Source organism: Cuculus canorus, chromosome 25 (assembly GCF_017976375.1).
Source record: "Cuculus canorus isolate bCucCan1 chromosome 25, bCucCan1.pri, whole genome shotgun sequence".
Classification (NCBI taxonomy): Eukaryota; Metazoa; Chordata; class Aves; order Cuculiformes; family Cuculidae; genus Cuculus; species Cuculus canorus.
The window spans coordinates 7,320,022-7,340,161 of NC_071425.1; the positions used below are offsets into that span (position 1 = coordinate 7,320,022).

Below are 20,140 nucleotides of genomic sequence, written 5' to 3' on the forward strand. Positions count from 1 at the left end.
CAGTCATGGAGAAGGAGCAGCAGCTCCAAGCCTGGTGGAGGCCCATCAGCTTCACCCCAACCAGGTCCTCAATGCATCACCCACACCCTGACCGTGGCTGAGGCTCGCATCGAAAAGGTTTACCCCGTTGTGGCCCTGGGGGTAAACACAAACGTGTCCGTGCTCGGCTCCCTGGACTCCCTGGAGTGTCTGATGGGAAAGGGCAATTGGTAGATTTGGAAGCCCAAATTTTGGAAAGGGGGCTGGGATTCTTATACCGAGATGATGCCCTTAAGATGAGTTTGATGATGTTTGCTTTAACGCCAGAGAAAGGATGTTTTAGGACTACATGCAAATATATAAACATTATAATCAGACTGCATCTAATGACTCGGATACGTGTGCTTCCAGCGTATCTATTATCAGAGGCTATGATTTTCTGTATAAATCACCCATGTTAACGAGCCAGTAGCTAAATGGAGACCATTCCTTGTACGGTAGTATAACCCCAAACCCTATCAGTATGGGTTTGTCACCTGTACAAGAAATGATAATGCCTGCAGCTGTTGGAAACGCGAAGGCAGTGTTGCAACACCGCCTGGGTTTAGAGTTATTGCTGGCCGAGAGCACGGAGTCTGTGGATATCTGAAATTGGACACAGATTATTGTGGCATCTGTATCCCAAATGTCACAGAAGATCTTAATAAGCAGATAGAACAAATTCAGTCAAGTCCGCTTCCTGACAAGCTCGGGATCTTAGAGAGGATGCACAAAACAATTGGCAGGATAAATTTTTAAGTCATATAAGTGGAATATCGCTGTCTTGTTTCCTTGTTGCAAACTGTAGTGTTAATCACCGTCATAATAAGGATCATCTTTTTTGGTAATAAGTTGTTTAAAATGCGTAGCTTTGAAAAGGATGGTGTTTCTAGAAAAGGGGTAGATAAACAACATTGGTGTTACTCTGCCTTGCGTGTAATCCTGTGAGAAGAAGGACGGTGTGGACCTTCAGACCAGGACAGAAAGGTCCAAAAAGACAAGGAGGGATTTGATATAAGAAGTCTTACTATTACAAAAGTGGAACGTTTGACTTAAGCTAAAGTAGAGTTAAGTTTCATCGAAGTAACTCTATTCTTTTTAAAGTTAGAATGTCCCTGCAACTGAGTGCTAGGTGAGAAAATAACTTGATAGTGTAGAATTTCATTTTGCAGATCCTCTCTGGCCAGATCTATTTATTAACCATGACCACTATCACCTTCAACGCACTCCTGCACCCTGTTGTAGTTGTTCTGCTAATGCAAATTGCTTAGGCTTTGACATGGTAGGGACTTCTTACAGCACGAGGCAGGCGAATTGCTGAATTGACAGCCAGGGGAAAGGACTGAGACTGGCCAAGCGCCTCCTACTACGCTCAAGGGCATGACTGGGTTGGCCTCTGTGTTTGCGGATAAGGACTTTTAGCTCCGCTATTGGCTGCAACCCAGTAGGTGTTGAGAGGTGGAGACACGTGCCATAGCAGACCTTGATGCGAGAGATGGCCTCCTCTGTTCCAAGAGGACCACCCAGGAGGAAAGGGCAGGCCAAGTAGTCTGTGGCTGACACGAATCACAGAATGGTTGAACTTGGAAAAGACCTACCGAAATGATCTAGTCCAAGCCCCTGTTTGGGCAGGGTCACCTAGAGCAGATTGCCCAGGATTGTGTCCAGTGGGTTTTGGCAACCTCCACAGATGGAGACTCCACTACCTCTCTGGACAAACTTGTTCCAGGGTTCGCTTGCCCTCATAACAAAAAGCAAGCGTTAGCATAAGCAGTTGGTCTTTCGAGCTTTCATCCCCAAATGCTGCATGAAGAAGCTGCTTCTGTGCAATTTAAGACTCCTTAAGCAGGAGAGAAGGGGACAAAGAAAGCCAAAGACAGTGCCTTTGGCAGAAAAGAGAGAGGACACTACACACAAAGCCTGGTATGGATATGAAGATCAGCGTGAACATTGATGGATTTTCACAAACGGAAGAGAATCTGTTGACAATGAGACTACTGCTGATATTGGTGATTGTGTGTTATCATTGTAAACAGAATGTAATTTGGGAAAATAGGGGACAGAGGGTAATACATAACAGTCTGAGAAAGTGTTTCGTTATTGGTAGAATCGTGCTGTGTGAAAGAGAGAGGAGCTGGGCAGGAATGTTTTGTTACTACAGTATCTTACCTCCTTCCCTCCCTCCCTCCCTCCCTCTGGGCAGGGAATCTGGGGCTTGACTCCCCTCAACCCAAACCAGATGTCAGACTCAGGCTGGCCACAGGAGAAGCCCCACGCAGCCCCTGGCAGGCTCCAAGCATCAGCTCTGAAGAGCAGTCTGCCAAGACCTGTCCTGATCTCAAAGGCTCTGCTCCTGCATCGGTCACTGTTGCCCTACATGGCTCTGAAAGGGGAGAACAGAAATGGTGTGGACAGGAGGGCCAGGGAGGTGATTCTGCCCCTGGACTCGGCACCGGTGAGGCCTTGAATCCTGTGTTCAGTTTGGGGCCCCTCGCTAGAAGAAGGATGTTGAGGCTCTGGAGCGTGTCCAGAGGAGAGCAACAAAGCTGGTGAGGGGGCTGGAGAACAAGTCTTACGAAGAGCGGCTGAGGGACCTGGGGTTGTTTAGCCTGGAGAAGAGGAGGCTGAGGGGAGACCTTATTGCTCTCTATAACTGCCTGAACGGAGGTTGTAGAGAGGTGAGTGTTGGCCTCTTCTCCCAGCAGACAGGGGACAGGACAAGGAGGAATGACCTCAAGCTCCACCAGGGCAGGTTCAGACTGGATATCAGGGAAAAAAATTTTCACAGAAGGGGTCATTGGGCCCTGGTAGCGTCTGCCCAAGGAGGGGGTGTATTCACCATCCCTGAAGTGGTTTAAAAGATGGGTAGATGAGGTGCTCAGGGACATGGTTTAGTGGCAGATAGGTAACGGTTGGACTTGATGATCCAAGAGGTCTTTTCCAACCTGGTGATTCTATGATTCTAAGAGAAGCTGAAGGGGACCTCACTGACAGTGCTGCTGCCCAGAAGAACAGCCGCAGGATGACTGACCTGTGGTGTAAAGTGGCACCTGTTGAAGTGCACCTTTGTGGGGCTGACCTCCAGCTCCACCCACAGCTCCTAGCAGCACAGGCAGAAGACCACTGGCTTGGGGTTATCTTTAACCTAGCACATGAGGTCGTCTTCCACAAGCCCAGCTGAAGTGGGGTACGCCCAAATGCTTAGCTCCTAGCTCCATCCCTGCAAAAAGAAATAGAGAAGAGCATTCAATGAGCAGGAAGAATGACTTTTCTGCAGGTTCCTGCCCGCCTTCTCCTACCTGCTTCTCCTTAGGTTTCAGCCTCATGCTGGAAGGGTCTAAATGAAATGTTTCCATTTTGCGATCATGGTCAAAGAAGAACTGTACTTCTTCTTCCCAGGATGTGACATTGAGGATGGTTATCTTCTCACAGTTGTTGGGACAGTGCTGCACCTTGTACCTGTCCATGGAAGGGGAAAAGGCTGCAGACTGTTGCCTTTATCACACATGGAAAGCCCCATGTCTCGTCTGTAGGAGGCTGTGTTGTGAAACCAAGGCTAAGAACAAGGATCCTTTTCAGGAGGATGTTGCATGAGTGTGTTCATCCTTGCATTAATTTAATGCACACCCCTTCACTTGGTGCCTCCAGCCCAGAAGCGTGATGATGCACAAGCCACTTAACAAGTGTTTTGCAAAAAACAAATTCAAAGGCGCTTGGAAAAACTAAAGTATGGCAGGCACATGTCTTCTTTACCCCTCTATTGTTTAATTTCCTTCCCTGCAGGGCATAAAAAAATACTTTTGAAAAGAGGTTTTAAAAATAGTTTACCGTACCTCTTTCAAAAAAGGTCATGAGACTGCCCTGTATTTCATGGGTGAGGTCAAAGTTTTGGGGAAGGAAATAGAAAGGATCAATTCCCAAGAGGAATGCTAAATTTAACAAATGTCCTTTCTCTCAGCTGTGAATAAGAATTTGGAGTTCAGGGGTTAAAAAAGCAAACAGACACACACACCCCCTCCCCTCCCCACCCCAGACCATTCATCAGCCTGGCTAAAGATCCTCTTTTGCTTTTTAAACTGTTTGAATTTAATTTCCTTGAGAGGTCCAAATGCCACCAGCTCTCCTGAGCTCCCATGGTGACAAGAACTGTGCTTCCGATATGAAACAAACAAAAGAAGAGCAAAGTCAAAACCAGAAAAATGTCAGCAGCTACAATGACTAATTAATGGCTTACAAAGCATCAGCAGAATAACTGCTCGTACAGTCTACCTGTAGAGCTCAAAATCCTTTAAAAAATCACCCGGGGCAGAAAAAATAGGGAATGAGGAGCTGTGAGATGCTCCAAGTAGAAAACCTGGTCAGAAAGCCATATTCCTTCTTGGTGCTGGAGAGAGCAGTATTGGTTCCCAGCTCCTAGCATGGGAAGGGATGCTGGGCAGCTCAGGCAGCACTCTCAGTCCAAGTCAGAAGTTCACTGGGGTACAAGAGGCAGTATTGGCTCTGAGTTCAGAGAGAATGAGGAGATTGAAGATAACGGATTCAGAGTGCAAATCGAAGAACCTTTATTAACCAGAAGGCTAAACTTATAATAGGTTTTCTTGACTGTTCATGCGCTCAAGCTTACAATATTATTGGTTCATTACTAATGTCCGCGTGCCTATTCTAAACAATTGGTTGACTGACTCTGTGCATATTTACATGCTCTTCTACATGATCATCATAGCTTGCATTTTCTTTAGCCTTGTTTTCTTTCTTCTACTCTGTGTGTGCTGCTAATTCTTCTCATTCCTATGTCCAACTCTCTCTTATCTTGCCGTTCAAGGTCCTTTAAAAACATCGTGGCCTCCAGCTTCTAAGAATGTTTCCGCAGGGGAAGAGCCAGCTTTACTGTGGGTCCTGGCTGATGGTGGATACAGGTAGGCAGGTGCCCCTGCACTGCAGCTCGTACCGACGCTTTGTCCCCACGATTTCAAAATGTAGCATTTGATCAAACTGACCTGGCTCTGTGGAGCTGAAGCGGACCTTCAGTTCCACTTCACCATGGGCAGGTACAATCCACCTGGCAGGTCTCTCTGAGCATGGGACCATGTGCACACCACTTTTCTTCACCTTGAGGGAACTTGTGGATCCACGATAGTGGATCCTGCCCTGGCTGGGGCTCAGTCTGTTCCTGGAAGTCTTCGGGCCGTGCAAAGCTTTCTGCTCCTTCAACCTGCCCCTGGTCAGGGTGGCCAGCTCCTCTGACTTCTTCACACCAAGGGGAGAGAGAAAAGGAAGAGGTGAGACCTGCTCTGAGACATCCTCATTCTGGAAAGAAAGCTGTGTCTCTCTTAACCAGTACAAGAGAGAATAAATACATAACCTGCCTCTACTGGTTTCACATCCACCCAGGGAGTTGATCTTCCTTATTGGACTTTGTTTTGCCCACAACACCTCCTCATCCAGGACCCTCTCTTCACTGAGGACCCTCTCCTCAAGGGATGTTGCGGGCTTTAGGTGACCCTTTCTCTCACCTTACAGAACTTGTGTCTCAAGCAGAGCTGTCTCTTTTGGACAATCAAAAGGATGCCTGCAGACACAGGACCCTGTCACATTTTCACTGCCCATCCACAGCGATCCTTCTCCACCCTCCCCACCACTGTGTTCCCCATACAGCCTCATCTCTTGTACCTTCACTGTAAGCAAACGCGAGTGACTTGAGGTACGCTTCTTTTTGCCTTCCACAGTGGCCTCTTCTGATGCAACAAAGAAGAAGTGCTTGACGGCTTCTGCTGCAGGGGCCATCCGCTTCTCTGGGTAATGGACCACAGAGTAAAAAGCAGTAGCGGGAACAGGAGGCCCTGAGGGACCCAGACCCAGTTCATCCAGGATCTAAAGCATAAGAGAAAACCCTGTTTATACTCCCGTCCCCTTTATCCCCACACTCGTTAAAGGCACTGAGCTTTTGGCATTTTTTTTTTCATATGGAGTACAGTGCTTTTTTAATGTCCAATGGGGCTGGCAGCTCTAGAGCAGTGCTAGGACCTACAGGTGGGACCTAGAGAGAAACCCCTCCCTTGAGTGGCTCAGCTGAAGGAAACAATGACCATGATCTGCCCCGTCCTTGGGACCATTTTTTCATGATTTCCAGACTGGGAAACTGAAAACCCAGGATGCTTCTACAGAAAGCACTCCCTCTTTCCCACTGTATGAGGGTTGCTGAGAACCTCCCCAGCCACCTGGCTGCTGTGGAATCATTGTGGAATAGAATTAGTGGCCTGTGCTGCCATCATCTGGTAGGACACACCAGGGTGAAGACCATGGCAAGCTCAGCATCTGACCCTCACAGGGCTTTACCTGCTCTGCAGCTGGCAACTTGCCACTCTCTAGGATCTTCCTAGTCACATCTTCTGTATTCAGCACCTGCATCTCCACGCAGGGCACTCTGCCATCTTGGCCTATGGATGACTCTTCCATAATTTCCTCTTTCAGAACAGATAACTTGGACTCCTTAAGAGCCTTCAGTTTTCCCAGCCACTTCTTGTCCTGGTGCCTTTTCTCTCCGCACACCTTCTCTGGCCTTGCCTTTTTTCTATCCATCCAGCTCCTGGAGATGTATAACTGTTTGAGATGGTCTTCTGCGTGCCTCAGAGGGGACAGCAGGATACCCTGAGCTCTGTCCCAGGATGACAAAATATGTGCAATGCCCTTCTGCGATGCCTCATAGATCTTAAACCTCAGGGCCAAGTTCTTCTCGCTGTCACTCAAGGCCTCATTTTCAGTTTCCCACAGTCCTGGGTCTGCAGGTTCCACACCCACTGCCGGGCAGGCAGCGATCAGGGGAACCTTGCCCCGCTGCTTTGTAACTTCCTTGTCACTTGAAACACAGCTTGGGTCCTCCTTTACAGATCCCTTCTTTTTTACCCATTCGTTGACACTAGGCTGGATGCCGGGGGACACGATGCTGGTGGGTGAGTTCATGTTCTGGGCAGGAGAAGCAGAAAAAAGCAGTGAGCATTTCAAAGCATCAACGCAAATGCTGTAGGACAGTAACAAGGTCTGCAATAGCAGCCTCAGCCTTGTTCGAGACCTGTGCTCATTGCTCTACAACTCCCAGTTCAGCACACAGCTGGTAGCCAGTGTAGCTTACCTGAAACCACACTCCCCAATGTCAGATTGATGAGGAGTCCTGCAAACCAGCTGAGAAACAGAACAATTTCCCAACCCAAACAGGGAACTTCAGACACCTCCTTACTCCTCTGCAGTTCTCTGGGCTCTTTTCTGGTATGCTGAGCATTCCTGTGGTGGGCTGACTGTTTGAGAAGTCTAGTTGGTAAGAATATCTAAGGCCTGGTGGGATCTCCTGCCAAACATGTAGAAGGCACCACATCCCAGATGGGTCATGGTTCAGAGATCTTAAGTCATGTGCAGAGCCGAGAGAAATGCTGGACTAAAACTGTGTAGGGCTTCACAGTGGATACATGGAATTAGGGGAAGCTATGACTCAAAGGCAGCATGATTCTAGAAGAGCAGCTCCCACAAATCCATGAGAAAACACTCCTGGTGAAGCAGCGGCATGATCCAACTCAAGCTGTTGTTTCCCAGGATGGTCCTATATGTTACTCATGGCCAGGTACTCGTCCCCAGCGCTGAGGCTGCTGGCTTCTCAGGGTATGGTACAGCTCAGTGGGAAGATCCCCAGGGCTCTTCTGATCACCCACCTGCTTCTCTCCAGGCTGGCTTTCACTCCTCAAAGCAGTATTTTTGTCTTTTCCAAGTCGCTTCTTCTCCGCCTTAGAGGATGTGCTCAGCTCTTCCTCCAAGCCTTTGAGCTCCTGCTGCTGCTTTTCCTTGAGCTCTTGAGCCAGTTGCTCTATCTCCCTTGAGAAAGCCAAACAGGAAATATCCCCAAGAGTCACCATCTGGGCTCGCTGCAATCCCAGCTGGTCCTGCACTTCACTATTGACCCTAAGGCCAGGCAGAACTCTTAGACCATCTCTCTATGGACTTCCCTCAACCTGGGGAGATTGGCAACACCCTCATTGAGGAAAGGTGAGAGGGGACCTCCAGGGCCAGCCAATTCTAAGCCTTGCTGTCATCAGGTCTCAATTGTGTGACTTCTCGAAGAAGGTCCACCTGCACATCTCCAACACACCACTGAAGATGGCTCCACCTTCTCTCTGCACCGATGCCTGAAGCCCTCTCTGAGTTCCCAGCACAAATCAGCTTGCACATCACTAACCCCTACTTATCCCTGCACCAATACTTGGCTTTTCCAGCCCTTCTTCTCCCTGCAGGGTCTGCTCCTTAGTGAGAATAATCACATCGATGGGAAAACAAAGGCTGCAGTAAATGCCCTCCTGCAAAAGAGGCTCTGAAAAACCAAGTGAGAATCTTGTGCTCACTGTCCTGGAAATCATAGTTTAAAGCAGCCCTAGTGATCTCATCCAAGGGCAAAAAATTTCAGCCGGGGCTGAAAGAAGTGCTGAAACACACACTTGCTCTAAGCAGGTCCCCATCCCAGTTTCACACTTGTCCTATCCATCCTCCTTAACTGGGCTTCTTCGCTGGACCAGAGTTTCTCCCAGGCTCACCTGCTGCTGTAGCTGAAGGGTAGCCTAAGAGACATCAGCTTTTATGGCTGGTGTCAGTAAGGAAAACTCTGGGAAGACTTCACCTATGGCAGGACTGGTATCTAAACCAAGCTAGCACCGCTGCACCTCATACCTACTGACACCACAGTCCATCTGGTTTGGTGAAGAAGGGGTTGCAGGTGACAATCCACTAACTTAGAGACACTCAGAAGCGCAGTGGCAAGGCCAGCACAGAGCCCAGCTCCCCGCAGCCAGTGTCTAAATCAGAGGGCTTGCCACTAAAACAGAGGGAAGATGTTCTCATCCTTCCTCTGCTGGGAACCATGGAGGTGGAACCAGCCATCTTTGTGCCACTTGTCATAGACACTTGTGGCCTTGTTGCTCTGTAACCTCTCTGAGCTCAACCAAGGTCTCTGGAGCAGGGAAACCCTTCAGGGATATTGTCTTGGTGATTTACCCTTGGAAGGCTTACAGACCTCTTTTTCCTCTCACGTTGAACTTGTCGTATGTTGTTATTAAGCTGAGTTTTCTCCTCCTCAGTGAGGGCGTCATATTCTTCCTCGTTCACCTTCCAGAGACGTTCTTTCTCCCTCCTGGTAGCTTCTTCCTGCTCCCGTTCTTCAGCACAGACCAGAGGAGAAACTGTTAGTGACTACAGGCTGTGAGGATTCACAGCTCTGCCCTGACCCAGCCCATCATCCTATCAGGAGATACTGGGGAGCTCATAGCCAAATTCAAATCATTCCCCAAACTTTCACCAGTCAGCGAGCTCCTGTCCTTGCCTGGCTCACATGCACCGATGTTGTGGACAGCTGGCTGGTGGTTAATTAATGAGCCACAATGGCTTGCCCAAGCTCTAATGCTAGAGAGTAAGGTCAGCCTTACAGCCTCAGCTGTAAGCAATCATGAGCCGAGTGCAGCCTACACTGATGTCGAAGGTTGAAGAATTAATAAAAACATTTCCTGCAAGCTCTGCTGGAAACAGAAATACACATGGGAAAGCTTGAGGGCTTGAGAGAGAATAATTGAGAGGCAAGGCAGTGAAGAGCCTCACCTTTCTGCTCTTTCATCGCTGTCTCCCTGGCTTTCCAAGAAGCATAATCCTGGGACAGGTTCACAAAATAGATATGAGGTCGATTTCCGACAGCTTTAAGCAGGCAGAGGAGAGCAGATGCCATGTTGCGTGCAAAGAGTGTCTCGAGGCTGTCAAACACCACTCCCTGGTAGCAGTCACTCAGCTGAGGATAAAGTCAAATGGAAAGAGTAAGTCAGCTATCACATCGCAGCTGGTCAGCAAATCCAAATGTCAAAGGACATCAGCCATCGTTGCTCCAAGTGCATCAGCTTTGCTCTTTCCCTTGGTGATGACAGCAAGCTGAGTGGTTCAGTTGCCACACCAGAAGGATGGGATTTCATCCAGAGGGACCTGGACAGGCTGGAGAAGTGGGGCTGTGAGAACCTTGTGAGGTTCAACAATGCCAAGGGCAAGGCCCTAAACCTGGGTCGGGGCAATCCCCGTTTTCAGTACACCACGGGGGACTATGTGATTGAGAGCAGCCCTGCAGAGAAGGATTTGGGGGTGCTGGTCGATGAGAAGCTCGAGACGAGCCGGCAGTGTGCGCTCACAGCCCAGAAGGCCAACTGTGTCCTGGGCTGCATCCAAAGAAGCGTGGCCAACAGGGCGAGGGAGGGGATTCTGCCCCTCTGTTCCACTCTTGGGAGACCTCATCTGGAGTCCTGTATCCAGTTCTGGAATTCTCAACAGAAAAAGGATATGGAGCTGCTGGAATGGGTCCAGAGGAGGCTACAAAGATGATCAGAGGGCTGGAGCACCTCCCAAACGAGGGCAGGCTGAGAGAGTTGGGCTTGTTCAGCCTAGAGAAGAGAAGGCTCAGAGGAGACCTTATAGAGATCTTCCAGGACCTGAAGGGGCTACAAGAAAGCTGGAGAGGGTCTGTTCACAAAGGCTTGTGGGGATAAGATGAGGGGGAATGGGTATAAACTGGAGAGGGGCAGAGTTAGGCTGGACATTAGGAAGAATTTCTTCCCCATGAGAGTGGTGAGACAGTGGCCCATGTTGCCCAGGGAAGCTGTGGCTGCCCCATCCCTGGAGGTGTTCAAGGCCAGGTTGGATGGGCCTTGAGCAGCTTGCTTTAGTGGGATGTCCCTGCCCATGGCAGGGGGGTTGGAACTAGACAATCTTTAAGGTCCCTTCCACCCCAAACTATTCTATGATTCTGTGATTCTACGCTCCCAATACAGCTTCACCCAAGGATCCCTGCACACAGCTCAGGACTTTTCCAACAGTAGATGTAGATCCTTTTCTCTCCAAAGAAGATAGGCACCTTGCTGACTGTCTCGAAGGTAGCAGGAATGTATTACTGGCCCCCAGCCCACGTACCTTCAGCCTTTCAGAGAGGATGGCCACCAGCAAGTCCTCAGGCAGCACACAGCTCATAAAGCCCGTCTCTCCTGCTGTGCTTCCACTGATGCTCAGCCGTCGTGGTGCAGGAATGCAGAGAAGTGGAAAGATGGGCTGAGACCCCTACAATATTGAACACCACAAAAGAAATAAAATACTTTGGAAGCCCCTCAACAATTCTAATTGCTGGGTTTAGAGCTGAGTTCTCTCACTAGTGGGAGATCAGACCGGAACTGCAGGCCAGCAGCATCAGGGGACAGCCCTGGGCGGGGGTCACGTCTCTTGGCCATCACAGACAAGCTTGTAAGCTCCCGGTGCAGCATCCTGCAGCCACATTAGCCAAGACTACACTGTGACGACAAACTGCAAGACCCAGTAGAGTTCTGCTGGAGCAAGTGGTTTGGTTCCCACCCCACCCCATCCCCAGCCTGCCCAGCTGGCTCTCTGCACGACACAGCCCTGCACCAGGATCTGGGTGACACGGAGTCTCCACTGTAAGCAGTCCCTTCACTTTTTGTAAGGGCTGTAGAAACAGGAGAAGGGCTGAATCTCCTCAAGGAGAGGAGATTCAGACCAGAAAAGACTTTTTATTTATGCTGAGGGTGGTGAAACACTGGAACGGGTTGCCCAGAGAGGTGGTAGATGCCCCATCCCTGGAATCACTCAAGGTCAGATTGTATGGGGCTCTGAGCAACCTGATTGAGATGTCCCTGCTCACTGCAGCGGATGGACCTGATGACCTTTAACTGTCCCTTCCAACCCAAACCATTCTGTGATTCTATGGTTCTCAAAGGCAACAGAAAGGTCTTGTGCATTAACCAGAGATAACTGGGCTTCCCTGGGAGCCTGCTGTATCTATTTTATGCTGTTTCTAAGAGTGGGATGTGTGCCCATCTCTCTTCCTCTTGCCTGCTGCAGTGCTCACCTGGACTCGGGGTCTGGTTGGCCGCAGGCTCTCTTTCCGTTTGAAGCCGGACTGGCTCACCTGCATGCTGCGCTTGCTCCCTACAGTGGACTTGCGGCGGGTGGAGACATCTGCACTTTCACCTGCGGAGGGGACAGATGGCTCAGCTGAGCTCGATGGTCCTGTGCTTTGGGGAGCAAGCAGGCACCTTTCTCCCCATTGGGCACAACCCTGTGCTTTGACAGGGATGCAGCACGCATCCCCCAGCTGCACTTGCTTCTCTTAGTGGCACAGTAAAGCACACCATCAGCTGCTGTTTTAAAGCCACAGAGCTTTCAATGCACAGCCCCATGTCCCTCCTAACAAACGTGCGTGCCAGTGACACCATTTGCACGGTAGCTCTCTTGTGGATCAAACCAAGGATTTGTCCTCCAGGACCATCAGTTTCCATACCTTGCACCCATCCTGCGTTCTCACACAAAGACCATAACAGGCAGCCCTGCCCCAGCTCTATCAGCCATCTCTGCTGGTGCCAAATCCTCCATGCGGGATAACCCCACTCAGGCCCCAGACCCCTCTTCCACTCCACCAGCTGCCAACACAACCGGGTTCAAAGCTGAGCGATGCAAAACTTCTCCCACCAGAGCCAAGGTCTGGCCTCACCCTGCACAGACCAGGGTACCAGCTGCCAGTGAAGTTTCCTATAAGTCTCTGGTCTCGCATGGAGAATCACAAAACATGCACTAGCTGTGTGACCTGATAGCATGTACAGGAAAAATCTCTGGAGAAAAGAGCTCATCTGCAGCACCATCTCTCATCTGGAAGTCCCCAGAGAGTTCATTCTTCCCTTCATCTCATGTTTGTGAAGCCACACTCAAAGTCAGCCATCTGGCACTCAATGAGCTACTTGAGAGGGTCTTTTCCCATCAAAATGGGCAGCAGTTCTGCTGGATAACCGTGAGGAGCAAGGTGGATTCAGCTTTCAGGAAATATTAAAGCCTCTGAGATAGATACAGGTGTGTTTCATCACTCCTAGAAAAAGGAACATGTGCCAAGATGTGCAGGGCAGGAATCGTACCCCTGCCCGAGCCCTTCAAACAGAGGCTGCTTTCCAATAACCAGAGATGCTTTATGAAAGGGCTTTGCATTTCTACATGCTGCACCCATGCTCCCTAAGAGACCCAAGGGTAGTCAGACTTCTCTGGAACAAGCAGAAGCTGATGGGCCTGGTAGGTTTCCAAAGCACTGCTCTGGGTCCAGCGTCTTTCCTTACCGGCATTCTCTGTCTCCTTGTAGCTCTGCTCCAAGGCAGCCGCCATGCACAGCTCCCGCGCACGGAGCCCTGCCAAGCTTCTCCTGTCTGACATGGCTTCTTTCACCACGGCGTCAATGGACAAGCAGGCAGCGCCATAGTACTTGGAAAGGGCTGTCGCTGCTGAGGTCTTTCCTTGAGAAAGAAAGAGAGAGGATGACTGTTTGGTGACACTTGTACATGAGATGTTTTCAAAACAGGCTCTGAAAAGCCCCCATATGGGATTTCAAATTCTCAAGGACAGCCAGAAGTGCCCCTCTAGGGAAGGCCATGAGGGAGGGAGCTTGAACATGGCTACAAATGTTGAACTCTAAAGCCACGTGGGTCGTCTCCACCTCGTGTTCAGCTGAGGACTTTGACCCTTGTGGTGACCTCAACTCTGGGCCAGGTTTTGAGCCTCGTCCCACCACTACTCTGACTATTCTCCAGCCTGTGTTGGTCGGCGCTGTCCAAGGCAACATCTGGGCATGGTTGGGGGTCAGGAGGGGTAAGAAACAGCTCCCACAAGGCAACATAGAATGACAGAATCATAGAATCACCAGGTTGGAAAAGACCTCTTGGATCATCGAGTCCAACCGTCCCTATCTGTTACTAAACCGTGTCCCTGAGCACCTTGTCTACCCATCTTTTAAATACCTCCAGGGATGGGGACTCAACCACCTCCTTGGGACCATAGGCAGTGTGGTCCCACAAGACAACAGGGACCATCCTGTTTTGGGGAATGAGAGCCTAGTGGTCTACTTCACTTGGACTCATCAACAAAGTGCCATGGTCCACCCAATTCCTCTCCCTCCTTGCAGCCAAGGGCTGTAGCTCACATACCTGTGAGGGGTGCCCCATGGATAATGACGACAATTCCTCTGCGTTTTTGGGCTGCACGACCTTCTGCAGAGATATCAATGCCAAGGTGGCGGGCGATGGCTCTGTAGACAGGGCTGTCATCCTGTTCTCCTGCAGCCTCCACACTGCTGGCAGTGCTTTGCCAATGCTCTGCTGTGTAGAACCGGGTAAAGGGTCAGCGTCCTGCCTACCTGTGACCCTGATCACCCTCCCCATCCCCTCAGACCCTGCAAGAGGAGACTCTGCTGAAACCAACATCACACTCAAGTTCTCACCATGCCCTTCCTTCAGGCTCGTGCAGACCAGGGTCTGCCCTAGATATTGGTGAAGGTGCCTGGTCAGAGTAGATGGGTGGCAGGAGGAAAGAACAAGCATCTGGCAATACCTAAAAGGACTGGGCCAAACCTCCTTCCACCAATTGTCAACATGGTCCTCATGAGAGTTTTGTCCCAAGTCTTGTTGGGTAAGCGGCTGGACAGGCAGGACCAGGCATTTTACACAGTCCCAAGGGATAGCCTCCATTTGGGGACCAAGTGATTATCCAAAGCCTGGGTGCTTTAGGAATATAGAGGTGGGTGAGCTCTGAATTCACCATAACACTTTCCACAGCATTTTCAGAGAGCTCCAAGCTCTGCCCTTAAGGAGTCCCTGAAAGTCATCTCAGTTTGCAGTGCCACAGAGGGCACTGCCTAGGAAAGGGAATAGTATCGCCCTGATCCCACCAGCTCCTGGGTTAAAAAAGTGCTCCTTTGACAAAGCTGGGGAAAACCTCTCTAGCCTCTCACTTGTCCCTGCCCCAGACTCTTCTCAGGATTCCACAGATCATAGAATCACAGAATCATACAATCACCAGGTTGGAAAAGTCCCAACTTGGATCATCGAGTCCAACCATTCCTATCTCTCACTATACCATGTCCCTGAGCACCTCATCTACCCATCTTTTAAATACCTCCAGGGATGGGGATTCAACCACCTCCCTGGGCAGCCTCTGCCAGGGCCCAAAAATGACTTATAGAAGAGTGTATTCAGGGCCTGTAGGAATGAAAGTGACACTGGGCTGCAGTGAAGTGATGGAGGTGACACCGAAAAGTCCTTCACCAAGGCCCTTTTGCCACAATGGACATGAAAGAAGTGAAAAGCTTAGGGTTATTGGCCCTCTTGTGTCTTTTCTCAATAACTCTCTCCTTTTTTCCACATTCAGGTTTACAGTCCACCTTATTGGACTGGTTTTCACCAAAAACGAGGGAAGGAGTGATTGAGCTATGGAATGAGATATTGTGAATAATCCCAGCAGAGGGCTTTCTTCCTTCATCTGACAGAGACTGGGTGCCTTCGAAGTTTCCTGAGGAGGAAGGACACGGGGAGAGAAGAAGTGGGTGAACACCTCTAGGCAATCTGCTCTTTGCCATTTGCCACTTTGCATGGCCACATGCAAAAGACGGAAAAATTCCCAAGCAGGGAGACTCCCAAGGCCTCTCCAGGCTATTTCTGCCCTCACGGAAATTCTGAGCTTGTGCTTTTGTTGCTGTGAAGGAGCAAATATAAAATAGCTACCGATATTGGACCTGGTCCTGCTGGCTGAAGAACTCATCCCATCCTACTTGTCGTTGAGGGACACAAGGGGACACCCTGATTATTTCCTCAGCCAGGTATGAGCTTTGGCTGTGCTTAGGGCTGGCAGAGGATGTGTGTTTCATCTGGGAATTCCTCCACCACGCTGGGGAATGGGTGGCTGCTAAAAGCACGGGCCTTCCATGGAGACTAAGGTCAAGGTTAGGGTGCGTGGACTCAACTCCCTGCTGTGTCCACACCCAGGATAGTCCAAATGCCAAAGCCTCACCGTTGGCCTGGCCTGCTGGTTCCACCGTCCCGGACTTTGCCTGCTCATCTTGCAGCCTCTTCTGGTCCTCATAGTACTCCAGCACCTCTACGGGCAGCTTCTCACCCGGGGCGCGTGGAGGTAGCAACAAGGTGTTTTGGGAATTGTATTCCTTCAGCATCCGCAGGATCTGTGCGCAGGGGGAAGAGAAACCATACACAGGACGCGTTTCTTGACCTTCATTGCATTAACAGACTCCCCAGCCAACCTATCTGTTCCTGCATTCCTTCATCCCAACAACACAGACTATTCAAGCCCCTCCACAGCCTGCCAGCAGAGCTTGGCTGACCTTGAAACATCACCAGACTTTGTCCGGAAGATGCCTCCATCTCCCTGACATTAGCCTGGGAACACTGGAGCACTGCGAAGCTACAGCAGCATGCCCATGGGACCAGACCTTCCCTCTCACCTGCTCCTCGGCAAGGTACTCCTTGTCAAACTCCAGTGAGTAAAACTCAATGGGGAACTTGCATGGGTTCTTCACCACCACTGTCCCCTCCACCCCATGGCCGTCTGGCAGCAATGGTCCCAGCTCAAGCACTTTGGGGCAGAACTCCAGCTGTGGCTTCAGCCCATGCCCCGAGACCAGCAGCTGGAGATGCTGGCTGCTCTGGGAAATGTTAATCTTCAGAATGTTTTTGTAGGACTTCTGAAAAGAGAGAAGTGTAGAAAGCTCATTTCTGTAAAGTTCCACGTGACAGGGTCTCAAAATCAACCCTTGCCCCAAGATCAGGGCAGTTATTAGTACCACCAAAGTGAATGGAAAACAGATATTTACTTATAGCAGGGGCTACAGCATCTGCATGCTGGCTCCAAGTAACTGAGACAAGTCCTAGTGTCAAGTGTAACTGGATATTTGGGTATTGGATGATCTAAATTTGTCTATCAGATGTTTCCACCTAGTTATGAGGGAGTGCAATGCTCTGGAGCAAGGTCCTCAGGGTTACGTTGCCCAGACACAGTCCTGGCACTGCTTCATCAGGCAAACATCAGCTACATGGAAGAGGTAGATGAGGTCTCACTGGATAGAAGTAAGGCCCTTCCTCTCTGCTCAGTCCTTGCCTGGTCAAAGCCAGAGACAAGACACATCTCTACTAGCAATTAAAACATCCCTGGGACTGTTGCAAAACACAGAAGCCCTTGTGGCCACACTGTTACACACTACCAGTTTTCAAATCACCATGGCTCCATGCAAACTGCCTTCGGGAATGCTTGCTCCATCATTTATGCTGACTCTAAAACTACTTGGCAGTGTGCGGGCAGGCTGTGCCAGAGCCACGGGGACTGCTGGCAGCAAACCACTACAGGTGACTGTCCTGCCATGCCCAGAAAGGTGTCTGGTGGCTATTTTCTCCGCTGGTACCAGCAGCAGGATTAGCTTAGCTCAGTCCTTCCAAGGTTATCATGCCCTGTGAGGGTGCCAGCTGCTCTGCACAAAGGCACTGCAGCCTGCAAACACACCCAGGCAAGGGTGAGCAGACTTTCCACCACGTGCAGAGAGGGAGCCAGACTGCAGTGCCCTGATGCTCTCCGTGCAAGCTCCCCACGGGGATTTCAAAGTGCCTCTCAGAAGACAGTGCTCCAGGGGAAACGGAGGCACAGTGGGTATGGGGCTTGCAGAAAGCTCCATGGGATGGCAGACTCATCTCCGGCTCCCTGTGCTGGGCTCTCATTACCACACTGCCCTGCCAGACCTCCTGGGGATGATAACCACCAATCTCACCTCTTCTGTGGGTGAAAACCTGATTCGCACGTTGCATCGCTGTCCTGGTGAGAGGACTCCAGCTGAGGGCAGCGCTGTGAAAACATGGGGCTTGCTATTTGGCTCCTGGAGCATCTTCCGACGCACAGTCCCTCGCACTTGTTTGTCCACCTGAGCACAAAAAACATACTGTGACGTCTCCTTGGTCTGGGAGGACAGACCCTCAATTCCCGTAGTGCTCTGAGATACTGCCATGGTGCTGAGAGCACCCACATCCAAAGCAGCTCCAGCCACCACTAGCCTAGAACTGGAGAGTGAGCAGATGGGGAGGCACTGCTCTCAGAAGAGGAGGAATGGGTGAAGGTGGCAGAGAAGTGAGGCACCAGCTCAGGAACACGTCCAGGTGTGAACCAGCCTTGCGCTGAACCCTCAAAAGCATCCTTGAATGAGCTGTGGCCCAAGTGCTGAAGCAGCCGCAGGGGCAGAAAAGGCAAAAGAGGCAAAGAAAAATCAACCAAGAAGTTACATGTTAGACATTATCTATGCTTTACCTTCTTAACAGGCTCATTGATGGTGAGGAACCACGTACAGGGAACCTCCAGCTGATTATGGAACTGGACAGTTTCTTCCTGGCACTGCCCACACTGGACAGCGGAGAACTCCAGGCTGTCCTTGGAGAGGCAGAGAGATGGCAGAGTCACGTTGGCACGGAGGCGGATGTGAAACGTGGGGCCTTCTGCTACCTAGTGAAGAGAATCCAGCTGAGAGCCCAGGCGACATCTGCTGCTGTCCCCAACCTGCCACCTGCCCTGAGAGGGAGTGCAGGCACAGGGATCTGAGGAAGCAGGTGGTACCTTGATGGGCAGGAGCCTGTCCACTTCTCCCAGAGGCAGGTTGGCACTTCCTAGGTCAAAGCGTACTTCAAATGTCTGAGTCTTGCAGCAGGGCAGGTCCTCTATGCGGTTTGGCTTCACACTGAAACCTTGAACAGAGGAAGATAAAGCAGCTGAGCCACACAATCAACATGAGCATGTCACGTGCATGTTAAGGCCATGGGTGTCCCGGCTGGGAGCTCTGAAGGACCCTTTGCACCTGTGGAGAAGAACGCCACTCTTTCTCCCTTGTCCCAGCACAAGGAAAAAGGGTCCCACATGGTAAAAAAAGGAAACCTATCAGCTGAGAGACTCCAGCAATTCCTTCATCAGGTATCCCAAGGAAGAATGCACAGAACTCTCCAAAGGAGAATTTCCAGCTAAGATTCCTCCGTGCCAAAGTGCTCCCTGGAAAACAACTTAGAGGAGACACTTGACCACCCTTCAGACACAGCAAGGCACTGCTTGGTGGTGCTGTAGCCTCAGCTTGAGGCCTGGTTTGGAAGCCTTGTTCAGTACAACTGAGGACCTCGGAGGCTGTTCTCTCAATAAAGTGCCACTTCTGAGCTGAAGTGCCATAACATTATGAACTTTAAACAAAGCACTTCCCAACCACTAATAGTCCATCTGTTTGCAACACAAGCCCACAGAGCGCATGAGGAAAGGTAGGTGATGCTCATGGTAGTGAAGAGTAGAAAATGCTGACCAAGTCGGTCTCCCAATCCAGCCCCACAATAAAGTGTTAGGGCAGTCACAGGCAGGCCCAATCTCTGGGCACTGCTGCCCAGGAGAACTCCACCTCTAAAGCACCAAGCAGAGGGCCTCAAGAAGGAAAAAGCTACACAAACAAAGACAAAAAACTCCCCATGTCCAGTGCCTTAAGCTAATCTGTCAGAGACAACTCCTTCAAGCCCAAGTGAAGTCTCATCAGTAGCGGTTACCTGTGCCACGCAGGACCCTTCCACCAATGTGGAAGGACACAGGGAAATGCCCAGTATTGGTGACCGTCACAGTGTGCGTGTGGATGCTACCAGGAATGACGTAGCCAAAGTCCAAGATGTACTCAGGCAGCTCAGCTCTGAAAGAAGGAATAAGGACAGTCCTTAAACCACAGGCTGGATACATTTCCAAGCAAACGGAGGAAGCAAATATAGTGGATTTGTTTCTATTCACTGCTGTAAAAACTCAACTCATATCTGTGAAACCCAAGGCCACATGGTAAGTCATGGGGACATACGGGTCCAAGGTTTTACCACCTACCCATGGGACCTTAAAATAAAATCACTTCAAAATGGATACGGGTCACAGTTCTTCTGCTACAAAAATCCATCCTAGATAAGTTCCCTGGACCTCCACTGGTCTCAATGAAACTGCTAAGCCTGGTGAACAGGCTAAGCCTGAAATTGGCTCAGGACCTTGTAATAGGATTTGCCCGCAGAGGAAATCTTCATTGCTCTGCAACCAGATCTGTCCCCAAAGCAGAAACAGTAAATGCAGTCATTAACACCTACAGGATTCCTGGGAAGGTCCTTTTCCAGAGCAATCCCACTCGGGAAAGCACATCAATTAATTTGTTTTGCAGAGCATCTTCTTCCTGGAGCCCACCGTGCCCGTGCCT

General features: G+C 50.3%; 1 protein-coding gene across 1 annotated transcript in view; it reads right to left on the reverse strand.

The window, feature by feature from the left end:
- Nucleotides 1-2,380: 2,380 nt before the first annotated feature.
- Nucleotides 2,381-20,140, reverse strand: part of LOC104063205 (hydrocephalus-inducing protein homolog) — a 61,789-nt gene continuing 44,029 nt past the window's right edge. Inside the window, exons 29-48 of the mRNA XM_054088058.1 lie at nucleotides 19,464-19,600; nucleotides 18,505-18,632; nucleotides 18,202-18,393; nucleotides 17,672-17,821; nucleotides 16,358-16,597; nucleotides 15,910-16,078; nucleotides 15,229-15,411; nucleotides 14,052-14,228; nucleotides 13,164-13,364; nucleotides 11,939-12,060; nucleotides 10,993-11,136; nucleotides 9,646-9,829; nucleotides 9,068-9,209; nucleotides 7,719-7,878; nucleotides 6,355-6,981; nucleotides 5,689-5,889; nucleotides 4,907-5,265; nucleotides 3,318-3,477; nucleotides 3,050-3,118; nucleotides 2,381-2,401 (exon numbers count right to left, since the gene is read on the reverse strand). Coding sequence (XP_053944033.1) covers nucleotides 2,381-2,401; nucleotides 3,050-3,118; nucleotides 3,318-3,477; nucleotides 4,907-5,265; nucleotides 5,689-5,889; nucleotides 6,355-6,981; nucleotides 7,719-7,878; nucleotides 9,068-9,209; nucleotides 9,646-9,829; nucleotides 10,993-11,136; nucleotides 11,939-12,060; nucleotides 13,164-13,364; nucleotides 14,052-14,228; nucleotides 15,229-15,411; nucleotides 15,910-16,078; nucleotides 16,358-16,597; nucleotides 17,672-17,821; nucleotides 18,202-18,393; nucleotides 18,505-18,632; nucleotides 19,464-19,600 — 3,766 coding nt within the window. The remainder of the gene's footprint in view (nucleotides 2,402-3,049; nucleotides 3,119-3,317; nucleotides 3,478-4,906; nucleotides 5,266-5,688; nucleotides 5,890-6,354; nucleotides 6,982-7,718; nucleotides 7,879-9,067; nucleotides 9,210-9,645; nucleotides 9,830-10,992; nucleotides 11,137-11,938; nucleotides 12,061-13,163; nucleotides 13,365-14,051; nucleotides 14,229-15,228; nucleotides 15,412-15,909; nucleotides 16,079-16,357; nucleotides 16,598-17,671; nucleotides 17,822-18,201; nucleotides 18,394-18,504; nucleotides 18,633-19,463; nucleotides 19,601-20,140) is intronic.